Below are 22,514 nucleotides of genomic sequence, written 5' to 3' on the forward strand. Positions count from 1 at the left end.
CTCATTTCCCCTCCCCCCACCTTATCTCAGTCCCAACCCTAGGCCTTCTTGACCTGCAATCTTCATTCCGACCTCTCCGCCCCCACCCCTCTCCCGCCAATCATCCTCACCTTAACCTCCTTCCACCTATCGCATTCCCAACGCCCCTCCCCCAAGTCCCTCCTCCCTACCTTTTATCTTAGCCTGCTTGGCACACCCTCCTCATTCCTGAAGGAGGGCTTATATTCAGAATATGCGGACCATAGTGATATTTAATGCAGTTCAATGTGGAAAGCCTCAGGTTTTAAGTCCTGTTTGGATCGCATTCTTATCTATATTGAACACACACTGTAACATTTTGCAGTAGAGGCAAGGAATCATAGAGAGAACTCTCAAGTTCTCTTTGGCTGAAGCCTGCATTAACAGGGAGCTAGAAATAAACCGAACACTTTGACCTCCTTTGAGAAACCAGGCAGCTGGCAAAATATTTAATATAGGAAAAAGCTTCTGTAGAGATATCTTCTCAGAACAAGAGTATGAGGTGTTCTGAAGTGTATTTATGTTAATGCAAGGAGGATAACAGGAAAGGCAGATGAGGTAATAGCCTACACTAGTACACGGAATGACAAAGATGTAGCCATTACAGAAGCTTTATTAAGAGAAGGGTAGGTCTGGCAGCTCAATCATTCAGGAATGATGGAGAGGCATGTAAAGGGGTTAGGGAGAATGTCACAGTTGCACTAAGAGAGGATATTTTGAAGGGCTCATCCAGCAAGACCATATGGGAAGAACTCAGGTTTAGGAAAGGTACAGACACTATGATGGGGTTATACTATATGCCTCCCAAAAGCCAGCTGGACATAGAAGAATAGACATGTAGGCAGATTTAAGGGACAAATGTAAAAACAGGGCTGTTATTGTGTACATTGACTGGGACTCCTTTAGTGCCAGGAACTTAGATGGGCAGAATTTGTTAGGTGTAACCAAGAGGGTTTCTTGAAAGAATATGTATGCAGTCCTAATAGGGAAGGGACTGTACTCAACCTTGTATTGAGGTATGTCCTGGCCGAGTGATCAAATTTTCAGTGAGAAGCATTTTGGAAGCAGTAATCATAATTCTACAAGTTTTCAGATAATTAGGATAAGATGGGCTCTCTGGTAAAAGTGCTAAATTAAAACAGTATTAGGCAGAAACTGGAGAACATAGATCGGGGGCAAATCCTGTTTGAGTGTTAATCCATATCTGACAGTTGAGGGTCTGTTAAAGGCCAGTTGTTCAGAAAACAGGACCAGTATGTTCCTGTGAGGATGAAAGGTAAGGATGGCAAGATTAGGGATAAGGAAGCAGGAAAGAACTTAAATAAGGAATTATGAGTAGTAAAAGTGGCCATGAAATTTCTTTGACAAGTAAGGTTAAGGAGAATCCCAAGGCATTTTAAGGGTAATTAGGGAAAGGATAGGGACACTGAAGGACAAAGGAGAGAATTTATGTGTGGAGCTGGAGGAAGTAGGTGAGGTCCTTAATGAGTACTTTGCATTAGCATTCACCACGAAGAAGTTCACAGATTATGGTAAGATTACGGAGGGGTATGTTGATATTAAGAAGTAGGAGGGATTGAGTGTCTTCAAAAACATTAAGGTAGATAGGTCCCCAAGCCCGAATTGGAACTATCTAAGGACACTGTGGGAGGCATGGGATGAGATTACCTGGGGGCCTTGACAAAGATCGTTACATCCTCTTTAGCCACAGGCAAGCTCCCAGAAGTCTGGAGAATAGCTAATATTATTTCTTTGTTTAAGAAGGGCAACAAGATAATCCAGGAAATTATAGGCCAGTGAGCCTTATATCAGTAGAAGGGAAATTATTGGAAAAGATTCTTAGTGACAAGATTTACTTGCATTTGGAAAATAATGGACATATTTGGGATGGTCAGCATGGTTTTGTGCAAGGAAAAGTTTGTCCCGCAAACTTGATTGAGTTTTTTGAGGAAGTGATGAAGATGATTGATGAGAGTAGGGCAGGGGGTATTATCTACATGAACTTTATTAAAGCATTTGACAAGTCCCTCATGATAGGCTGGTCAGAAGATTAGGTCATATTGGATCCATGGTGAGTTGGTAAGTTGGATACAAAATTAGCTTGGTTATTTCTGGAGGGGTACTTTTCTGACTAGAATTCTGTGACCATTGGTGTACTGCAAGGGTTAGTGCTGAGATCTCTGTTGTTTGTAATATACACAAATGATTTGGATGAAAAGGTAGGTGATCTGATTAGTAAGATTGCAGATGACTTGAGGATTGGTAGAGTCGTGGACAGTGAGGAAGGTTGTCAAAGGATACAGCAGGATATGGATCAGTTGGAAAGTTAGACAGATAAAAGGCTGATAAAATTTTATTCAGACAAGTATGGGGTGAGGCATTTTGGGAGATCAATTGTTAAAGGAAAGTATACGGTAAATGGCAGGACCCCTTAGGAGTATTGATGTACAGAGAGATCTTGGGATGCAAGTTCATAACCCTCTGAAAGTGACAATACAAGTGGATAAGATGATAAAGAAGGCTTACAACGTGCTTACCTTCATTGGACAAGCGATTGAGTATAAAAGTTGGCAAGTCATGTTGCAGCTGTATAAGACTTGAATTGGGCCATATTTGGAGAATTGTTTATAGTTCTGGTCACTATAGGAAGGATGTGGAGATTATACAAAAGAGCTTTGCCAGGATGTTGCCTGGATTGGACTGTATTAGCTGTAAGAAGAGGTTGAACAAATTTGAATTGTTTTCACCAAGTGTCAGAGGTTGAGGAATGTCCTGATACAAGTATATAAAATTGTGAAAGGCCTGGATAGGACAGATAGTCAGAGTCTCTTTTCCAGGATGGAAATTTCTATATTAAGGGTCATAGATTTAAAGTGAGAGAGGGAAAGTTTGAAGTAGATGTGTGAGGCAAGCTTTTCACACAGAGGGTGGTGGGTGCTTGGAATGTGCTGCCACAAGAAGTGGTAGAAGCAGATATGTGAGGAGGATTTAGGAGGCATTTTGACAGATACATGTACAGGCAGGGAATAGAGGGATATGGACAATAACCAGAAAGATGGGATCCAATTGGAATGGCATCATGATTTATGCAGATGCGCTAGGCTGAAGGGAATGTTCCTATGCCGTACTACTCTATGATTTTTGTTCTAAAAGCATGGAATAACAGAAACCTTTCTTTTCGTTAAGAATACTATCTTAAAGAATACAACATTCTTTCTGCTCGTATGTGAGGACTTCTCTAATATGGTTCTACACTTTTTAAATTTGTTATTTAGATAAAATATTTTACATTTAGCATGAGAAATATGCTTTAAAACAATGTTTACTGGTAATCTATGCAGGAAATTACACCCTTTAGAAAGTTAAAAATACCTTTTATTGCTCGACAATAAACAAGGACATTTAGCAGTGTGTTTGTATTACAGTCTCCTTGCGCAGGTATACAGATGTTTGTTCACAAGCATACCTGATTCCTCACATATTTCAATCAGTATTGAGGGAAGCTGAGGAAGTTGCACTGGTGGCCCAAGTCAGTTTCAGCTCCATAATGTACCCACTTAAAATTAGTGCTGTAAAAAAAGATGTTTTAATTCATCAGGATAGTTTTGTAAATGTACAAATTCATGGAAGAAAAATCAACATTTATACTACATGAAAGGGCAGTGCTGATTGCTTGCCAAGGAGACTTTGATTAGTTAAGGCATAACTATGGAGAATGCCCCATTAATGCTGATTGACAGTTAACAGCTAGGATTTGTTAATGTTTTTCGAGAAAATCAAGTTCTGTATAACCAAAAAACTATTTATTGAAAATCAAATCTTATGTCAAATTGCAACTTCAAGCACAGCTCTGTCTGCAGTGTGTGCATCCGAACTGTGAAGAGGTAGAATTTAAATCGGAATAAGGGAGAGCAGTTTCAGGTTCTAGTTCAGGTTATATTCTTTTTCTCTGTTGCATTATATGACTTTGTTTTGTAATCTGTCATTTGAAAGGCACAGTTGGAAGGAACAGTGAAATGGACAGAAAAGAAGTTTAGAGCAGGACTATAGAGTCAGGAAATACAAGTGCTGTTGGTGGAGTTTGTTCTGCATTTACTTCAATCTGATAGTACTTGTGCTTTTACTGCATGGTGGTGTTCGAACTTACACAGATTCATCTTTATTTGATGTACTTCGTCATACAGAATATCAACTGTTCACTATCAATGGGAACAGCATGTTGGCACAGTTCCCACTGTGCCATGTGAAGAATCAGTCAATGTTTTGCCATCAGTCAGCTTCCTGTTCAACAGGATATCTTCGAATTTATTGTGTGACAACGATATGAGCACTCTAACTGATTGAGCTCACAGTAAGGGGAATCAGGTATCACTTTCTGGTATTTTCTGACCGTGTTCAGCAACATTTGCATTATCTGGCACCATATAAATTAGTGTGCTTCACCAGCCTGGATCTCCAATAATCCTTAATGAATATGCACATTTTACCAATCGGAAGCTATATTGATCATAATCAACTTCCAGGGGCTGACATCTGGTCATTGTAAGGTTTATGAACAGCAAAGTTGAAGATTCCCTCAAATGATAACTTGTAGGATCAATTGGGTTTGTTTTAATAAGTTTCATGTTACTGCAGTGTTGTCAGAGTGTAGGAAAATACTTTCAAGAAATTAAAATTGTCGTATGGGGGCTTTAGGAACCTGGAGCAATTTTGTAATGATTTCGGAGCTGGTCCTCAATAGGCACAAATAGCACAGTGCAAACAGAGAAACTGGGATTTGAAAAGAGAAACTCAAATAGATAATGGTCTTCCAACAAGGTAACTGCAAAAGTAGAAGCTGGTATATCTCAGATTACTGAGTATAATTGTACATACTGTTAGCATGCATTAACCAGAGTTCTAAAGAAGCCTAAGCATGAAGACAGTTGTTAGCCTTGCTTTATCCCTGTTCAGTTTGTTTTCAACCCAAACACTTGGATGTGGCCCGAAAACCACACGGCAAAAAGAAAAATAAGTAGAACTTGTTAAGACATCGCAATCTGTCCAACTGATTGCAATTGGCTTTCTGGGATAAAAGTCTACTTGTGCTTCTACAGACAGCTTAACGACTTGAATTAGATGGCCAACTGTCCCTTCAGTTCTGTGCTTCATTGCAGCAATTATAAATAAAATGTTGGTGCAATGTTAACTGGTTCATAAATTCAGGCTAAGCTTTGCAATTGTTCACATCCCTTCCCAAAATATAATCAAAAAACATGCAACATATAAATGACATCTGGTGGAGTCATCACATTCTGTAGAGATTTTTCTGGAAATTGGAATTCATGCATGTCTGTGAGTTTTCTTGGAATCCCATTTGCAAAAGGTCTTCCTCAGGAAAAGAGAGGATGCCACATGAGCAGGCAAGTAGCTGTGCAAAGACTTTTAGAAATATTGTAATGCAGCAGTTCACGTGTTTAAATCCATTCACTGCTTATTGTTTGGCTGCGTGGAGCGCAGTAATATTTTTACCTCCCTCTCCAAAAAATAGCCTACTTCACTATTCATAACGTTAGGGACTTAGCTTCACTAAAAGGCAATTAGACTTTTGAGCAAGGCCACATTTCAGCATTTAGTTCAGCCCCAAGCACATAAAATGATTGCATAGTAAGTCTGAAAATCGATATGCAATGGTAAATCAGATCAGAACAATTTGAAAGTCAGATTGTACTTCAGCAGGATCTATTCACATTATGAATGCAATAATAATGTATTAGGTTAAACCACCCATCACATTGGAGTAGACATCCTGCAAGCATTATATTTATTGCATTGATTAACCCACTTCTCTCATGTTCTTTCAACACAATTAGTTAGTAATCAAATTATTAATGCATTAAAATAAGGCAAATAAATTTTATTACAGCATGTTAACCAATGTGTTGAGTATGAACAATTCAATGAAACTTGAAATCTGAGTTTGTAACAGGACATTTTTGTTTTAATAAATGTGTTTAGTTATGAATTGTTTTGGAGCATGACCGATCCAAGATATTTATGAATTATTCAAACTTCTTTTCTGGATTTTATGTACAAGGATAATTAATGCTATGTGTTGACCATTTGTGCCAACTCAGGACTGTACTCCACGGCCCTCCACTAGCATGTTCCAAAGTGGAAGTGGGCTTGTAAAGTGTATTGCATGGCCTACCTGCAGCCTTCCCACCCATTTTGTGGCCTAAGAAACCTTATCCTGTAGTCAGCTCTGTTTTATCTATGACAGGGAGAATCTCAGCTCAAACTATTTGACAAGCCAATTTTCTGAATAAGCTGGTGTCAAACAAGAAGTGAAGGATGAGCCTCCTTTACTGTCACCAGTGTCACCATTCTCCCTCCCGAATCTCCTTGTCAAGGTCATTACCCAAACATCTGGCTGCCCAAACCTGGTCTAGCTCTCTCAACATACTTGCTGGGGCTGTCAGCTGGGTTCCTCTCACATCCCACACTTATCTTCAGTTCGGATTCCATAATCTCTTCTTTTGTTTCTGACTGTACCCCCAACAGTGGCCATCTCTCAAACAGTGAACAACTACTTGAGGGCAAGTCTGCAGTAGGACAGTGTGAGGCATTCAGAAAGGTAGGAGGTGGAGGGGTTGGGGGAGCACAGGCAAAACATATTGCTTTTGGGTGAAAAATAGGAGCAATGGGCTCAGAAAGCAATGGATTTCTATGAATATTCAGGACTGGATAAAAAGTAAAAAAGAGAGATGTTTCACAGGTACTGTCGTGGAAATTAAATGGACTCGACTCAATTGTTAGCAAGAGCCACCAAAAAGCTTTATTAATTTTTTTAACCTCTGCATTGAAGAGGGACTACATGCACTTGACAAAAACTGCCTTGTGCAAGGGCCCTAAGCATAATTCAGAAATTCTTTTGAGGGGGTACTGATAGATCTGTATAAGATTATGAGGGACATTGACAAGGTGAATAGAAGGGTCAGTAAGAAGGGGACATAAGTTGAAAGGCAGGAAACTCTGAGGGGATTTGAGGAAAATCTTTTTCGCCCAGAGGTTGATGCGGATCTGGAATATACTTCCTGGGAGGGCAGTTGGGGCAGGTAACCTCACAACTTTACCCAGAGCCAGTTAAAACTGGGTTTTTCACGTGTGACATCCTAACTGATCTTTTATTCAAGGGTGAAGTGGGGAGTGGACAGGCACTCTGCAAAATCCAGGCGTCAATCTCTCTACAGAGACTGGAATGCAAGATCCAGCTTAACACTGCAGTTCAGGGCTCAGGGCAAATGATACAATAAACTTGAGGACCTGACAGCCCAGTCATTCGCATGTAAAAGGTCCAACGGCACTGTTTGAATAAGAGTGGAGAAGTTATTTCTCATATCTGACTTCTATTTAGATTAAACAAGTCCATTAAAAAATAGATCTGTGGTCATTGTCTCATTGTTGTCTGTGGGGATTTGTTATGCACAAAATATAATGTATTTTATTTAATCCTAAAAAGGCAATCACATCATCAAGGTGGTGGCAGAGTAGGTCTCCTGAGCAGTGGCCCATCTGCTCTGACTGCTTTGCTTTTTTTTTTAACTTACCTCTTGTCTTTGTGTTCAGATGGCATCGGTAAGAAGCCCAAGTGCAGACCTCGTGGCAATAGCAAGTGAGCCCCTACTTAGTTTTCTGGGGTGAGCAAGGGAGTTGGCATTAGAGTGGACAGAGAGGATATGGCGGAGTAGGCCTAGTGGAAGAAAATGGCACCTGACAATTGGCAACATTGTCATTGGTTGGGCCAGACGCTAGCGGCAGCGAAGCAGTGGTGGAAAGGCACCACCGTGACATTGAGATGGGCTTAGCAGCAAGAGATGTGACTCTGATGGTGGTGGGCAAGGCACAGGCGATAGCGAGGTGGTGGTGGAGAAGAATTGACCCAGTGGCAAAAGCTGGTGCCTGAGGATCGGCAGCTTCATCATAATATTACAAGATAGTACATGGCTTGGAAAGGTGGACGCTAGGAAATTGTTTCCGTTAGGCAAGGAGACCAGGACCCGTGGACACAGCCTTAGAATTAGAGGGGGTAAATTCAGAACAGAAATGCGGAGACATTTCTTCAGCCAGAGAGTGGTGGGCCTGTGGAATTCATTGCCACAGAGTGCAGTGGAGGCTGGGACGCTAAATGTCTTCAAGGCAAAAATTGATAAATTCTTGATGTCACAAGGAATTAAGGGCTACGGGGAGAATGCGGGTAAGTGGAGTTGAAATGCCCATCAGCCATGATTGAATGGCGGAGTGGACTCGATGGGCCGAATAGCCTTACTTCCGCTCCTATGTTTTATGGTCTTATAAGTTGGGTTTGGCAGGGGCAAAGCAGTGAAGGAGGGATGGTGGTGCAGGCATTGTTGATGATGAACTATCTTTGGACTGATGGACACTGTTTAATCTATATCTTTCTATTTCTTTTTGTATTCTCTTCAAACTGGCACCCGATCATGGCGACAATGGAAAAGCTTTTCACTGCATTTTTCTCACTATAAAACACACATGACAATAAAATCATTCATTCAATATTTAGAATTGTGAATATATGTTAATATTTTAAAAGTTACAATTACTAGGCTATTTGCTATCTTACTTCTGTCAAATGTTTATGATTTTGTGCATGTGGGCTCTGATTTACTTCTTTCGCTGTAAAGTAATGAACTGTTGGTGTTTTTCTTCTGCTCACAGAAGATGTGGTCGACAGAAATTTGTGTAGAGAAGCTATCTATCCAGTTCCAGTATTGTGCAACGTTCCGTGTCCAAGAGACTGTGTCCTCAGCAAATGGTCAGAATGGTCATCCTGTTCATATACCTGCTCCGGCAAGAACACCGAGGGTAAACAGATGCGCGCACGCTCAATTCTTGCATACGCAGCTGAAGGTACGCTCATCAATCCCACAAACTGGATAGATTCTTTTATGCTGTTTTTGTGAAAAGAACACATTATTAATGATTTAATTAAAACAATAGCTAACATTATCTGCATAAATTTAAACTATTGAAATTATATTCGATGCTATTAATTGAGTTAATTGATTCTTATAATAAGGAACACCTCTCCAGACATGCAGGTGATGAACAAAGCTTTGGTTCTACTCATGGCTGCTGTGGCCTAGGTAGTGCCTATCTCTAGGTCAAAAAGTCCAGGTTTAGGTTCTACTTGACCCAGAGGTGTGACTTAACAAGTTAATTAAAAATGCTTATAGTTACACTCTAATTCTGCACCTTAGTGTTCCGTTTTATCAGGGAATCTACCAAGTTATACTTGTCAAATCACTTGATGGTCTGTAAATGTATTGATACACATCAGGTGATGATGATCAAAGAAACAGAAGATGATTTTTCTACAGTGTTAACTGTCATAATTCAATGCTGTATAACTGATGATAATATAGATCCATAGGTTAACAGCAATAAAAGAGATCTTTTGGCCCATTGTGTCATGCTGGTCATCAAATCTTTATCTATTCTAGTCCCATTTTCTAGCATTTGGTCCATAGTCTTGTCTGCTGAGGCACTTCAAGTATTTATCTAAATACATCTTAAGTGCTGTAATGGTTCCATCTCTTCCACTCTTTAAGTCAGTGAGTTCCAGATACTTATTATTCTCTGGGTGAAAAGATTCTTCTTTAAATCCCCTCTCAACCTTCCCTTAGTCCATTCCCCCTTTAATTAACTCCTCAAAGAGAAAATATTTGTTCCTATCTACCCTACCTTTACCACTTGTGATGTTGTACTCCTCAATCAGTCACCCATCAGTCTTCTCTGCTGTAAGGAGAATGCCCCAACTATTTAGACTCACTCATAGCTGAATCGATCTATGCCAGACAGCATCCTGGTGAATGTCCTCTACGCGCTGTCTACTGCAATAGCACCCTTCCAATAACGTGGTGATTAATGCCAGATTCATGAAGTCATGGAGTTCTCACAGCGTGAAAAAGGCCTTTCAGCCCATCATGTCTTTACTGATCATCAAACATCTATCTATTCTAATCCTATTTTCCAGAAATTGCCTTATTTGCTCTGCTGTTTCAAATGCTCATTTAAATATTTATTAAATGTCTTGATGGCTGCTTAAGTGCTCCAACTATTGCCTAACTGATATCTTATACAGCTCCATTATAACCTACCTGCTCTGGTGTTCATTGCCTCAACTAATGAAGGCAAGTATCTCATCTGCCTCCTTAACCGAGGTCTTTCACTTCCTAGGGTCCTATCATTCATCATCTGTATCACAATTACTGGTAAATATGTTTCACTTATAAAAGTAGCCATCATCTCATAACTAGGTTTCATTGAGTCCTGCCGTTTCACCTGTCATTGAATATTTTTGACGTCTAAAATTTAATTCCAGTTGAAGAGCTGTATGTATATTGAGTGTTGTGAATTTTATGAGTCAAACTGTTTTTAACTCATTCATGGGATGTGGCCATGACTGGGCCAATGTTTATTGTCCATCCCTAATTGTTCAGAGGTCAGTAAAGAGTCAACCATATTGCTGTAGGTCTGGAGTCAAACATAGGTCAGAACAGGAGAGGACAGAAGAGTTTTAAAATAATGACCATAAAACCATTAGACACATAATTCTATAAATTTCTTGAATAAAAGTTCCACCATCTGCAATGGTGAGATTGAGCTGTGTTTCCCAGAACTTTACCTGGGTCCCTGGATTAATAGTCTAGTGATAAAACCACCAGATCATCACCTCCTCAAACAGTATGCATATTCAATAAGTAGGTCTCATAAACTAAATGCAAAGAACTTCCTTTATCAAACATTTCACAAAGTTGGTTAAATGTAATACAATGACTGGAAATTTCCCGTCTAGTCGGAATCCCCATTTCACAATGCACAACTCCTGTCTATGCTTCAGCAAAGATTGTCTTCCTGTTGGATGACCTGGGCCTTTTTTTCACCTCACCACCAATTTTCACTCTCACCACTGGATGATAATTCACGTACAATACTTAACGGGATAACTAGATGGAATTCTTGTTACAAGGCTGGTCTCATTAAACCTATTAACCATTCAGTAATAGATGAAAGAGTTGGGATTATTTTTCCAAATTCAACTGAAGGGAACTCATTGGGCTGGAAGTTCCCATGAGTTTTGAAAGTTTGATGTTGGGTCCAAATGAGGTCTCAAGCCAAACTTGTTGACAATTGGACTGGTGATGCAATCCTGCAGGACACAGCCAGCTAACTGACCATTCCCGCACTTGCCATTGAGATACAGACAGTGGATGGGTCCTGAGGCCGGAGGCCCCATCAGAGAACCAGCAACTTTGCAGCTTCAGCAGCTCCTCCCTGAGATTGTATGCTGCTGAGGCAGGTTGGAAACCATGAGGGTGCTTCAACATGAGGCTCCCTCACTGGCCAATACAGAAGGGCTATATTGAAGATTGCTAACGCTGGACATCAGGGTGGGGGTGAAGCTTCTCTGCAGGATTGAGGAAGATTGTAATCCTGCATCCACATGTGTTGTGGACCATTTTAATTTTGATGGCTCCTGGACTTGCTGAAGGAAGGCCACCTCCATTGAGCTAAGTGTCTCCACATATGGTGAGGAACGTTTCTCAAGTGACAAAAATATTCCAGCTTTGTTGGCTGCTCACGTCATTGGAATGTAAACAGGCAGGAGGCTGGAAGAACACAGCAAGCCAGGCAGCATCAGGAGGTGCAGAAAAAAAAGTTGACGTTTCGGGTGAAACCCTTCTTCAGGACTGGGGATGGGTGTAGGGGGAGCTGCAGATAAAGGGGAAGGCAGGGGTAGGGTGGTGAAGACAGGCAGCGGGCATGACCTGATTGGTCAGTAGGAGGAGTGAATGCGGTTGGTGGCAGGGAGCAGTGGAAGGGAAGGGGAGGGGCTGGAAAGGGAGTCAGGGAATGGGGAGGGAGGTTATTGAAATTGGAGAACTCAATGTTGAGTCCTCCAGGCTATAGAGGGCCCAGGCAGAAGATAAGGTGCTGTTCCTCCAATAGGAGCCGCGGTTTGTCTTGGCAATGGAGGGACAGGTAGGAGGCTGAAATGGGCAGCTAATGCTGTTATCATGCCATCATGTAAAAGTTCTTTGATAATGGGAATATTTTATGAAACCATCCTAACAGGGGATTGACCCCTTTTTTTTTGCCCCTAGCTTCCAATCTCCAACCCCATTTCCATGGGTCTGAGAAAATCAAGCCCAGGACATGAACAATTTATTTGCACTCAGTCTGTTTTCCCAGTTAACTAGATTCTTCTATATGTAGCATTAAAAACAAGTGAACTATCAGTCAATAGAAGACCATTAAATACAAAAATACTTCAAGTATTGCATCTGATCGCCAGCTTATAAATTGCTAACTTTATTTGCTTTTATTCTAAAAAAATGGTGACTAATTGCAGTAAAAAAACTTAAATAACCTTTTACAAAAGTAGTTACAGGACTTCTTGTGATTAAAGATGGAACTCAAATATGCAGACTGAAATAACTGCACAGATGCCGGTATCCCATCACCAAGTCACCTTTTATTTACATGAGCGCAGTACATGGGCTCTGACCAACCAGCTCAGAGCCAGTCCCTAGAATGAGGAAACTCTGAGTCTCCTGTTTATATCTACCAGCCAGGGCTGCCTGATTGGCTCAGGTTATCAGCCCCAATCAAGGACCTCATAGTCAGTGAGATCCATTTGACCCTCATTCCAATCACTACACAATCATTGAGATATCATCTATGAATATAAAAGTTGCAGAAGTCCATATGGTCCATTGAGATTGGTTATAAATGTATTGAGTGGCAATGTTGGGATTCAATTCCACTTTCTCATTTGCTCCTCATACATTTTGTTTCCTTGAAAGTCCAAAAATCCCAGCCTTAAAAATGTACAATTATGTTACACCTACAAACCTTACTGGCTGGACAGTTTCAATGATTCATAACCCTTTCAGTGAAAAAAGTATCTTCATCTCAGTCCTGAATGATTTACCATTCATCCTGAATTTGTACTCCCTTGATCCTAGATTCCCTAGCCTAAAAATGTAGCAAATAACTCACCTTTCATCTCCCCAATATCTGTCCATCATCTACATGTACACATTTTAGGAATTTTGTGCAATATTCACTGTTTTACCTGGATGAATGCAACTCCAACAATGCAAGAAGCTCAACATTGTTCAAAAGAAACCAAAACACCTAGTTGGCACCCTATCCATCACCTTCAAAATTCACTCACTTCACCATTGACTCAGAGACTCAGCAGTGTTTACCATCTACAAGATGCACTGCAGCAACTCACTCAGGTTTCTTTGACAGCACTTTCCTAACCCATAAGGACAAGCGTTGCAGACACATGGGAACCTTATCACTTCCAACTTCCCCTCCAGGAAATACGCACAATATGCTGGAACTATATCGCCGTCCCTCCACTGTCACTGGGCCACAATCCTGGAACTCCGACTTGACAGCAATTTGGATGAACCTTACATCAACTGCTGCAGGTCAAGATGGCATCTCACAACCACCTTCTCAAGGATAATTAGAGTTGGGCAATAAATCTTGGCCTAGCTAATGATGCCCACATCCCAGGAATGAATTGAGAAAACAGCCAGCAGAAAACAATAGCTCACTCTGTGCTCTGTCAAGTCCCTTTAGAATAACATATGTTGCAATGAGATCAACTCTTCTGCTTCAAAGATTACAGACCCAATTGACTCGTCTTCCCAAAGGATAAACCTTTTATCCAGGGACTGGTCCTCTAAATCTTTACTGTACTGTCTCCATTATGAATATATCCTTCCTTCCTCAAAGACAAAGACACAACATTGCACACGGATTCCAGCTGTGGTCTCACCAAAGCCCCTGCCAATTGTAGGACTTGTTTTGAATCCTTATATTCCAATGTGTTTGAAATAAAGGCAGACATGCTTGCTGAACCTGCAGGCTAACTTCTTTTTCTTCTCTTGCCCCATCGTCATTCTCTTCCATTGTGGAAAATTAACTCCTCTGTCTTTCAATTTCACCAAACCACAGACCTTCCTTTTGTCTTTATCCCACTCTCTTGCTGAAAATGTATCATATTTCTAACTTATTCCAGTTCTCTTGAAAGTTCACAAACCTAAATGTTAACTCTGTCTCCACGTAATCTGCCATAATCTGTTGAATATTTACAGCAGTTTTTGGTTTTATTTGAGATCTCAGTATTCTTGTTTTTGATTAGTGTGCTGGCTTTTGTGTTCCGTGCACAAATCTCCATAAGCATTCACATTTATAGGTTCCACAACTTTGAAAAAATATTCTACTTTGTTATTCACATAGCCAAAGCGAATAACTTCACACTTTCTTCGGTGTTGCACACTAAGCGAATAACTTCACACTTTCTTCGGTGTTGCACACTCACTTAACCTGTCTCGATCTCCATGCAATGTCTTTATATCCTCTTCACACCTTTGCATAATGTTACTGTCTTACAGTCTACATCATTAGTATAGGCTGCAAATACACATGATGCCCTAGCATTGATTCTTGATATTAATTAGAACAGCATTGCCACATAAAAATCAGAATCAGTTTACCACTGCAATTGAATAAATGACAACTTGCGTAGTTTCAAGCCAGCTTCATGTGTCTTTTTTTAATTCAGAGCAGTTATTATTTAAATGTGAAAAGTGCCACTAATGTTTTTTGAAAACACAAATGTTATTTTTATATTATTTGTTTTTGAATAGGAGCAGCACAGTGTCCAAACAGCAGTGCCTTGCAGGAAATACGCAGCTGTAATGAGCATCCTTGTACTGTATATCACTGGCAGGCTGGTCCCTGGGGTCCCTGTATTGAAGACTCATCTGTAGCTACTCTTAATTCAAGCACCAGCTGGAGTGGTGAGGCAACCTGTGCCGTGGGAATGCAAACTAGAAAGGTTATTTGTATGAGAGTCAACGTGGGACAAGTTGGACCAAAAAAGTAAAGGCACAGTAATTATTAAGTAAAAGTGCAATAATATTTGCTGTGATTTAAAGAAAGCTATATTTTATTATTGACTGAAACGTTAACAGGTCATGAAAGGTTACATAGAAATACAAGTCTTTCATTTTTCACTTAAGCTGCAGTAAAGCCAATCATTGATTGCTACAATGATTTGATAAGGTGGCATGATGTTTTTGAACCATATTAATAAGGTTTGAACATACTTTCAGTGTGTTGGTTTACTCACACTTAGATCCTTTGGAAGTAGGATCTGACTGTTGTGAACTTAAGCTTTGCTGGCAGGATGAAAGTGCAACCTGCATCGAACAGATTTTTCAGTCTAGAAAAGTATGCGTCATGACATTTTAGCAGAGTGTACTATAAGAAGAATAGACTATGGGGCAAGTATGAGATATTAGGAGGACTGAGTAGAAACATGATCAAAAAATTAGGTTTTGAATATTTTTAAGCAAGACTGGCAATATAGAAATGCATTGGTACAATAATTTGTGCTTCACAGAGCCAAATTGGAACATGAAAGTGAAAGGGGCTGAAATGGTTTTTCACCAGCAGTGCAAAATATGCTCCTCATAATTCAGTTGTGCATTTGTCATTACCCCGATGTCTTTTTGTTTGGTGCATCAATGCTGCCAATTCACAACCAATTTGTTTCAATCTACTAGTCTACACTGATTTTGCTTTCTTGGAATTTGCAGTTTTATTCAGTTCATAAAAACCTAAATTGTTTCTCAGTTGTTATGAACAAAATGTAGATGCAATTATTACAGGCTAAGTACAACAAGGGATCAGCGCACTTGGTACATGTCACGCCAGTGCAAAACAATGTGAATATCGGCAACAGCAACTTGCATTTGTGCAACAACTTTAGCACAGAATAATAATTCAAATTCACACCATTATACTGTATTTAGCAAAACTGAATGCTGAACCAACAATGGAGTTTTTGGAAAGATTGAATTAGATTTTGGTAATGAAAGGAATTTTGCAGCAGCAACTTGAAGAAAGAAAGGGAATTGGAGAAATGGAAAAAGAGGTGAATTTGTGGAAGTAATATGAGTCCTAGTGATGGAACTAATTGCCACCACTGTTGGGTCAAAGGTAAAGGAAGGGAAGCATGCATAATGTCTGAAAGAATGAAAGTTGAGTGGTCATTGCCTTAATGAAAATGAGATCAAGGGAGTGAGATTTGAGTCTCCTGAATGGAATGAGCTCAGTAGGAATATAGAGAGAGATTGTCAGAAGCTAGAGTGAGGGGCTCTCATTTGAGCTACAGCAAACAGGAATCTGGAGGGACGTTAGTTTTAGTTGGAAAGCAGAAGGGAGGAAGTAGTAAAAGCAACTAAATCACAGAAGGAGGCCATTAGCCCAGCTTGCCTGCACCAGCTCATTAAATGAGCATATTTACCAAGTGCCACTTTCTTGCTGTTTCCTCATATTGTTGCATATTATTTTTATCCAAATAATCATCAAATGCTCTCTTGAATGCCTCAATTGAACCTGCTTCCACCACACTGCCAGGTAGTCCATTCTGTACCCTAACTACTTGCTGAGTGAAAAAGTTTTTTCACACTTCACCCTTGTTTCTTTTGCAGATCACTTTATAAAATGGAAGTTTCAATCTTGATAACAATAAGTATTTGAGCTCCTTGCACTTGGTGGAGGTGAGGTTAAAGGGAAAAGTATTTAAAAGAAACAGCTGTTTACTTTCCTCTATTAAAGTCAACTTCAAATTGAAGTTCATCTGGACAGCTGATTGAGTCAAATGTGCTTGACATAGTCCGGTCAGATTGGCTTCAGTGTAAGCCTCAGACCTCCGTGTTCCATAATCTCAAGACTCTCACAATTAAGCAGAGCATCCTTTGTAGAAATGGTTAACACCTGCTGTTTTTTTAATACTTATTTTTGTAAAGTGATGGGCCTTACTTGAAACAGGATTGACCTCCAAGATGTAACTGTAACAAAAGTAAAACTAAATCTTGTTTCTTGAGAAAACTTACAATACTTTTTCATCTTCTGAAAATATATCCAAAGCTGACTGAAAACAATTAGGGGAACTGTCTGGCTGGAATAAAACATTAAACAGTTTATGTTAATTATAATCATGTGAAATAGCTTCTATTAGCCTGGCACATTTGGCTTTCTAAAGAGATCTATACATCATTAAATAGGTTATTGAGAATCATGAAGAAGGAAATTACAATGATAGATGCAGGATTATTAAATCTTTTCTTGCAAAGAGTCTGAGAGTCTGTTTCGAAAGAATTAGATATCAGGAGCTGCTCTCTGGAGCGTTACACTGTCAATCTTAAAATGCAGGCAGTCTGAAAAGTTATGTAAGAAAAGATTTGGACTGTTTTGTGATTGCAACCGTAATCTCCTCCACTTCTCATCAAGAGAAGATCACTTCCATCTAACCATAATTTCTTCTTCTTATTAGGCAGATGCTGTAATTCAATTCAAACTTTTATTCCTTAAATTGCTATTGGCTAATGGTTTAAAAATAATTATGAAACAGATATGCCCATGTGTCTTTTTGTGTCGCATTATACACTGCTATGACATGGTGATATCTTTAGATGAAACTAATGTTTCCCTCAGGCTACATTAATTTAAAATGCAATTTATTTAATTTTAACTTATCTGTTTTTACCCACTTACAATTAGACAGTAGTCAGTGATAACATAGGAGTTAACGTGATCTGGATTCTACTTGAGCTCCAAGCTATGGATAAAAGTAATTAAAAACACATCAGAAAGATGTTGTGAAACTTGAACGGGTTCAGTAATGATTTACAAGGATGTTGCCAGGGTTGGAGGATTTGAGCTGTAGGGAGAGGCTGAATAGGCTGGGGCTGTTCTCCCTGGAGCATTGAAGGCTGAGGGATGACCTTCTAGAGGTTTGTAAAATCATGAGGGCTATGGATAGGATAAAAATACAAGGTATTTTCCCTGGGTGGGGGAATCCAGAACTAGAGGACGTAGATTTAGGGTGAAAGGGAAAATATATAAAAGGGGACTAAGGGTTAACTTTTTCATGCAGAGGGTGGTGTGTGTATGGAATGAGCTATCAGAAGAAATGGTAGAGGCTAGTAGAATTACAACATTTAAAAAGCATCTGGATGGGTATATGAATAGGAAGGGTTTAGAGGGATATGGGCCAAATGCTGGCAAATGGGACTAGAATAGGTTGGGATATATGGTCGGCATGGACGAGTTGGACCAAAGGGTCTGTTTCCGTGCTGTACATCTCTATGACTCTATGATTTGACCATTCAATGGTGAATGTAGGTTTATCCTGATTATTACATGAATATTAATCCATTGTTTCCAGTTAGCCCCACTGCCTACTTAGCTTAGATTATTTTCAAATTTCTTCTGCATCAATTAGATTAAAGGAAGTCTGTATTCATTTTAAGAGTGGTTTCATATTCCATAGCATAGGGCATAGGTACCTAAAGGCCATCATTGATGGATTAAAGGAGAGGACATGGAAAAGAGGAATAAAAAGTTTAAGATTTATAGCCTAGGAGAACATTATAGGAATGAGCAACAATTTAAGTACATTGATAACAGCTTCAAATTTGTAGTATAGAGACTAGAAGTCAAGCTAAGTCAGTCAGAACTGATGCTGGGCAAATAAGTATTAATATAAGATAGAGGAGCATAGTTTTGAATAAAATCCCGAAATTAGCCCTTTAGTTGTTCAACAAATAACATTTGGAGAACAGCCAAGTTGTCATTTCCATGGTTTCTAAATGATGATTTTGGAGTCTTTTTATAAATGTTTATTTATAAATATATTAGTTGGGTTTAATCTGTGTACTTCCGTTTTCTGTGGTGATTTCTTTTATTTCAATGAGAATTTAGTAGCACAGTGTATGTGATACTCAGTGAACAGATTACTGTAATTGGGGAATTGGTAGCCTCTGGGATGCTCCCCTTCATGATAGAACATAATAATTACACCAGGTGAAAGGAGACAATTACATTGAGAGAAACTGATTACTCAAAGAGAAGCAATTTTAACAGAATTGGAACTGCAGCGAACATTACTTCCTTACACTATTCCAAAAACATATTACTACATTTTTAGTTTAACATAACTCTCTCAAAAGATAAGCGCTTGGTTTTCAAAAGATAAGCGTTAAGTTTTACCCCAAGGGAGAAAAGAACAATAATTCCATATTGAAATTGTGCTTAACATCATCTGCTAAAAATAAATGAAACCCTTATAACATTAACTTGCATTCAAATAAGTATGCTCACAATGAAATATGGAAACTTTTCTGTGAGGTGTATTTTCATCATGTCCCTCAAAAATTGATATTTGCGTAATAAAAGCATTTGCACTGGTGAAAGTTGAATAGTGGTCTTTTCTTTAAAAAACTTTAATGTTAATTCATTCTTTATCAAAACAACATGGAAACTATACATCTGTCACTTCTGACTTCTCTCTTTTTGCCAGATTAGTCTGAAATGACACTACATAAACTAACACACAGACTGCTCCAATTTTCATAAAGGTGCAATGGTCATAAGGCTCGCACAGATCAAGTTATGTACAGAGTGCTGAGGGGTCAGATTATTCAAAATGAACAGCAAGTGTATCTTGATCACTTCATGTTTGTATTTCTAAATGTGGATTAATAAGTGACACTTCTCTTGAAATCAGCAAGGACAAAGCTTCTTGCAGTTTACTGATAATGGGTATTATCATTTTATAATCAAATCAATAAGAGAACACTGTAGGACTTATCTAGCTTCACCAATCTTTGTTGAAGCACTTTTTACTTTATATCATTTGCTTTTAACTTTACTTTCAACACACTGCAAAAGAAATCAATATTTCAATTGAAAACCTCAAATGAGCGCAAGCTTTCATTTCACCAGCAAATTGAAATAGAAAACCTGTTTTGATTGAATTGTTTTCATAAAATGGAATTACAAGCAATACTACTGATTCAAACGTATTTTCCATTTTGAAAAAAAAGACTTGACATTTCATTTGGTACTTGGTGTTCCTTTGAATCATTAGTATTAATGTTAGTGGGAAAAACATAATTGGCTAAAAATTGTCCATTAATACTGTTGCTTTATCAATTTCCTGACAAAGGTATTTTTGGAGAGTGGGAGAACCACAGTGGTATTTAATACCTAAAAATAGTTCATCCAGTTCCAAGTTACTAGAATGCATAGTAATTGCATTTATGAATACTTTGCAACTCACATGATAGAAAGGGTGTCATGATTAAAACAAAAGAGAGAATATTGTGTATAAATTAAGATAAAATCATTTGGCATTGCAACATTAATGTTTGCATTCCAGGCAGATTAAGTCATGAAATATTGCTTTTCTTTTGCTGATTAGAAGAGAGAAGAATTCATTTCTTATAGTTAAAATTGTGTATATCATTTCCTCCTGTGCTCACTTAATAGCATCATTAAACTGTTTAACATAAGTAGCAATGGATCTTTATACAAATGTCCTAAACAATAGCAACACATATGGTACCACTCACATAGAAATATATATTAGTGCATTTTAAGGCATTACCCAATTTTATTTTGAATATGAACTCCGCCCTCCATCAATACAACAAACATATGTTATATGAACCCAATACCCATAAATGTTTGTAATGACCATTTTAACTTTTAAAAGATCTTTAAAATATTTGTGAATTAAATATATATATTGAATTATAGGAGTCAGTTCTGAGAACAAAATATGATTACAGAAACAAGCCATCACTGCCTGAAGGACAAACATTATTTGTGCAATCAATTTATTTTCCATGGTTAATTTACTTTTGTATTCAGTGTAAACTTATTCAATGAATATAGAGAAAAGTCGTACAAAAATATTGCTCAAGTAAACATAATTGTGAGCTGGAAATGATTAATGAAGGCCATGTTTATGGTATTATCTGAGAAGTTACTTTGCTGGCAAGAACATTGTGTTTTAATCTGACAGTTCTTTGCAGGCTTCCTGTCATTTTTTTTTAATTTTTAGTAAATGAATTAAACACTCCAGATGGACAAATGTTCAAAAAACTACCTAATTACCTCATGGTTCACTAAAGTCCTATAATAGCTTTCATTTTACCATGTACAGGATTTTCATAGGGAGTGGCCATGTAGATGTCTGATTCAATGGAGCAATAATTCATTGGCAGATCAGAGCTCCATTCTCTGTGGCTGACAGGATTACAATAGGTTGTGACATGACCAAAGCATTGCATTTGAAATATATTTCCACATTGCCTTCACAAGCTCTTAATAGAATCCAAAGAAATCATGTGATTGATCTTAGTTTTCTTTTGATTGAAAGAACTATGCTATCTTACAAATCCGTCTTTTATGATGAAAAGCTCTATTTGTAAACACTAATGGATATGGTTATGTCACTTTTTCTCACCTTGTACACTGATCTGGAGGTTAATAACAACAATAGTTCAAGCAAACTAACAAAATTATGAATAAAGATCAATGGTTGCAGTCTAATTTGTTGCAAACAAGAGGTTCTGATGTGAATATTGAACTAGAAGAAACCTTTCTGTTGTACCTTTCTCATGGCAGGAATTATCATGATAAGTGGGAAGAAATAGTAGGAAGATAAAAGCTTCTACTTAGAGGCATTATACCAACAAATCTCAGAGTATAAGCAGCCAGTTTCCTTGTGTAAAAATAATATTTAGGAAACAATCCTTATAGTTTGCACTTAATTTCTTTTAAAATTATGAATGTGCAAAATAAAACATCTACTGACTGATGCTAATTAAAATATCGACTCCCCACTTTTAAAAAAATTTAACTGAATAATTATTGTTTCCTTCAGATGTCCTGAAACTGTACGACCAGATACAGTGAGACCATGTCTCCTACCATGTAAAAAAGATTGCATTGTAACACCTTATAGTCACTGGACACCTTGTGATTTATCTTGTAATGCAGGTGAGTACTGACATGTTTCACAGAAATGTATAGATTTTATACTGTAAATAGACTATAGAAATGATAAGCCTTTAATTGCCAATTCAATAATTTGCAAATATATAAACTAATATTTTATCTACCAGTGACGAGAATACAGTATGTCAGTGTTAAAAATCATCAGTGTGACATACGGCATTTCCATATCATTTTAACAGTGTGTCAGACCACTGACCAAGGCAGTGAAGGACTTTCCTGAAATTTTAACAAAGATTTAATTACATCAATCAATACTGAGGGAGTGCTCCATTATCAAAGGTGTAGTCGTTCAGATGAGATGATAAATCAACAAAGGGAGATAGTGGCTTAGTTGTAATGTCACTAACAATACAGAATCTGAGGCTACTTTTCTGGGGACATAGGTTTGAATCCAATCAAGGTAGGTGGCGAAGTTTGAATTTAAGAAATTTTTGGAATAAAAAGCTCACCTTTTTATCACCGTACCACTGTTGATTATTTAAAAAAAAAAATTTGGCTCACCAGTGCCCTTAGGGAAGAAAACCTGTCAT

At 38.4% G+C, this 22,514-nt stretch overlaps 1 protein-coding gene across 2 annotated transcripts in view; it reads left to right on the plus strand.

Annotated features, from left to right (window-relative positions):
* The window catches only part of LOC122549803 (thrombospondin type-1 domain-containing protein 7A-like), a 589,911-nt gene that overhangs the window by 460,992 nt on the left and 106,405 nt on the right, over positions 1-22,514 (plus strand). Inside the window, exons 8-10 of one of the 2 annotated variants that reach the window (XM_043689852.1) lie at positions 8,737-8,928; positions 14,754-14,988; positions 21,851-21,966. In XM_043689852.1, the coding sequence (XP_043545787.1) occupies positions 8,737-8,928; positions 14,754-14,988; positions 21,851-21,966 (543 nt within the window). The remainder of the gene's footprint in view (positions 1-8,736; positions 8,929-14,753; positions 14,989-21,850; positions 21,967-22,514) is intronic. The other variant, XM_043689854.1, reaches the window with a different exon arrangement.

The sequence above is a fragment of the Chiloscyllium plagiosum genome, chromosome 5 (assembly GCF_004010195.1).
Source record: "Chiloscyllium plagiosum isolate BGI_BamShark_2017 chromosome 5, ASM401019v2, whole genome shotgun sequence".
Classification (NCBI taxonomy): domain Eukaryota; kingdom Metazoa; phylum Chordata; class Chondrichthyes; order Orectolobiformes; family Hemiscylliidae; genus Chiloscyllium; species Chiloscyllium plagiosum.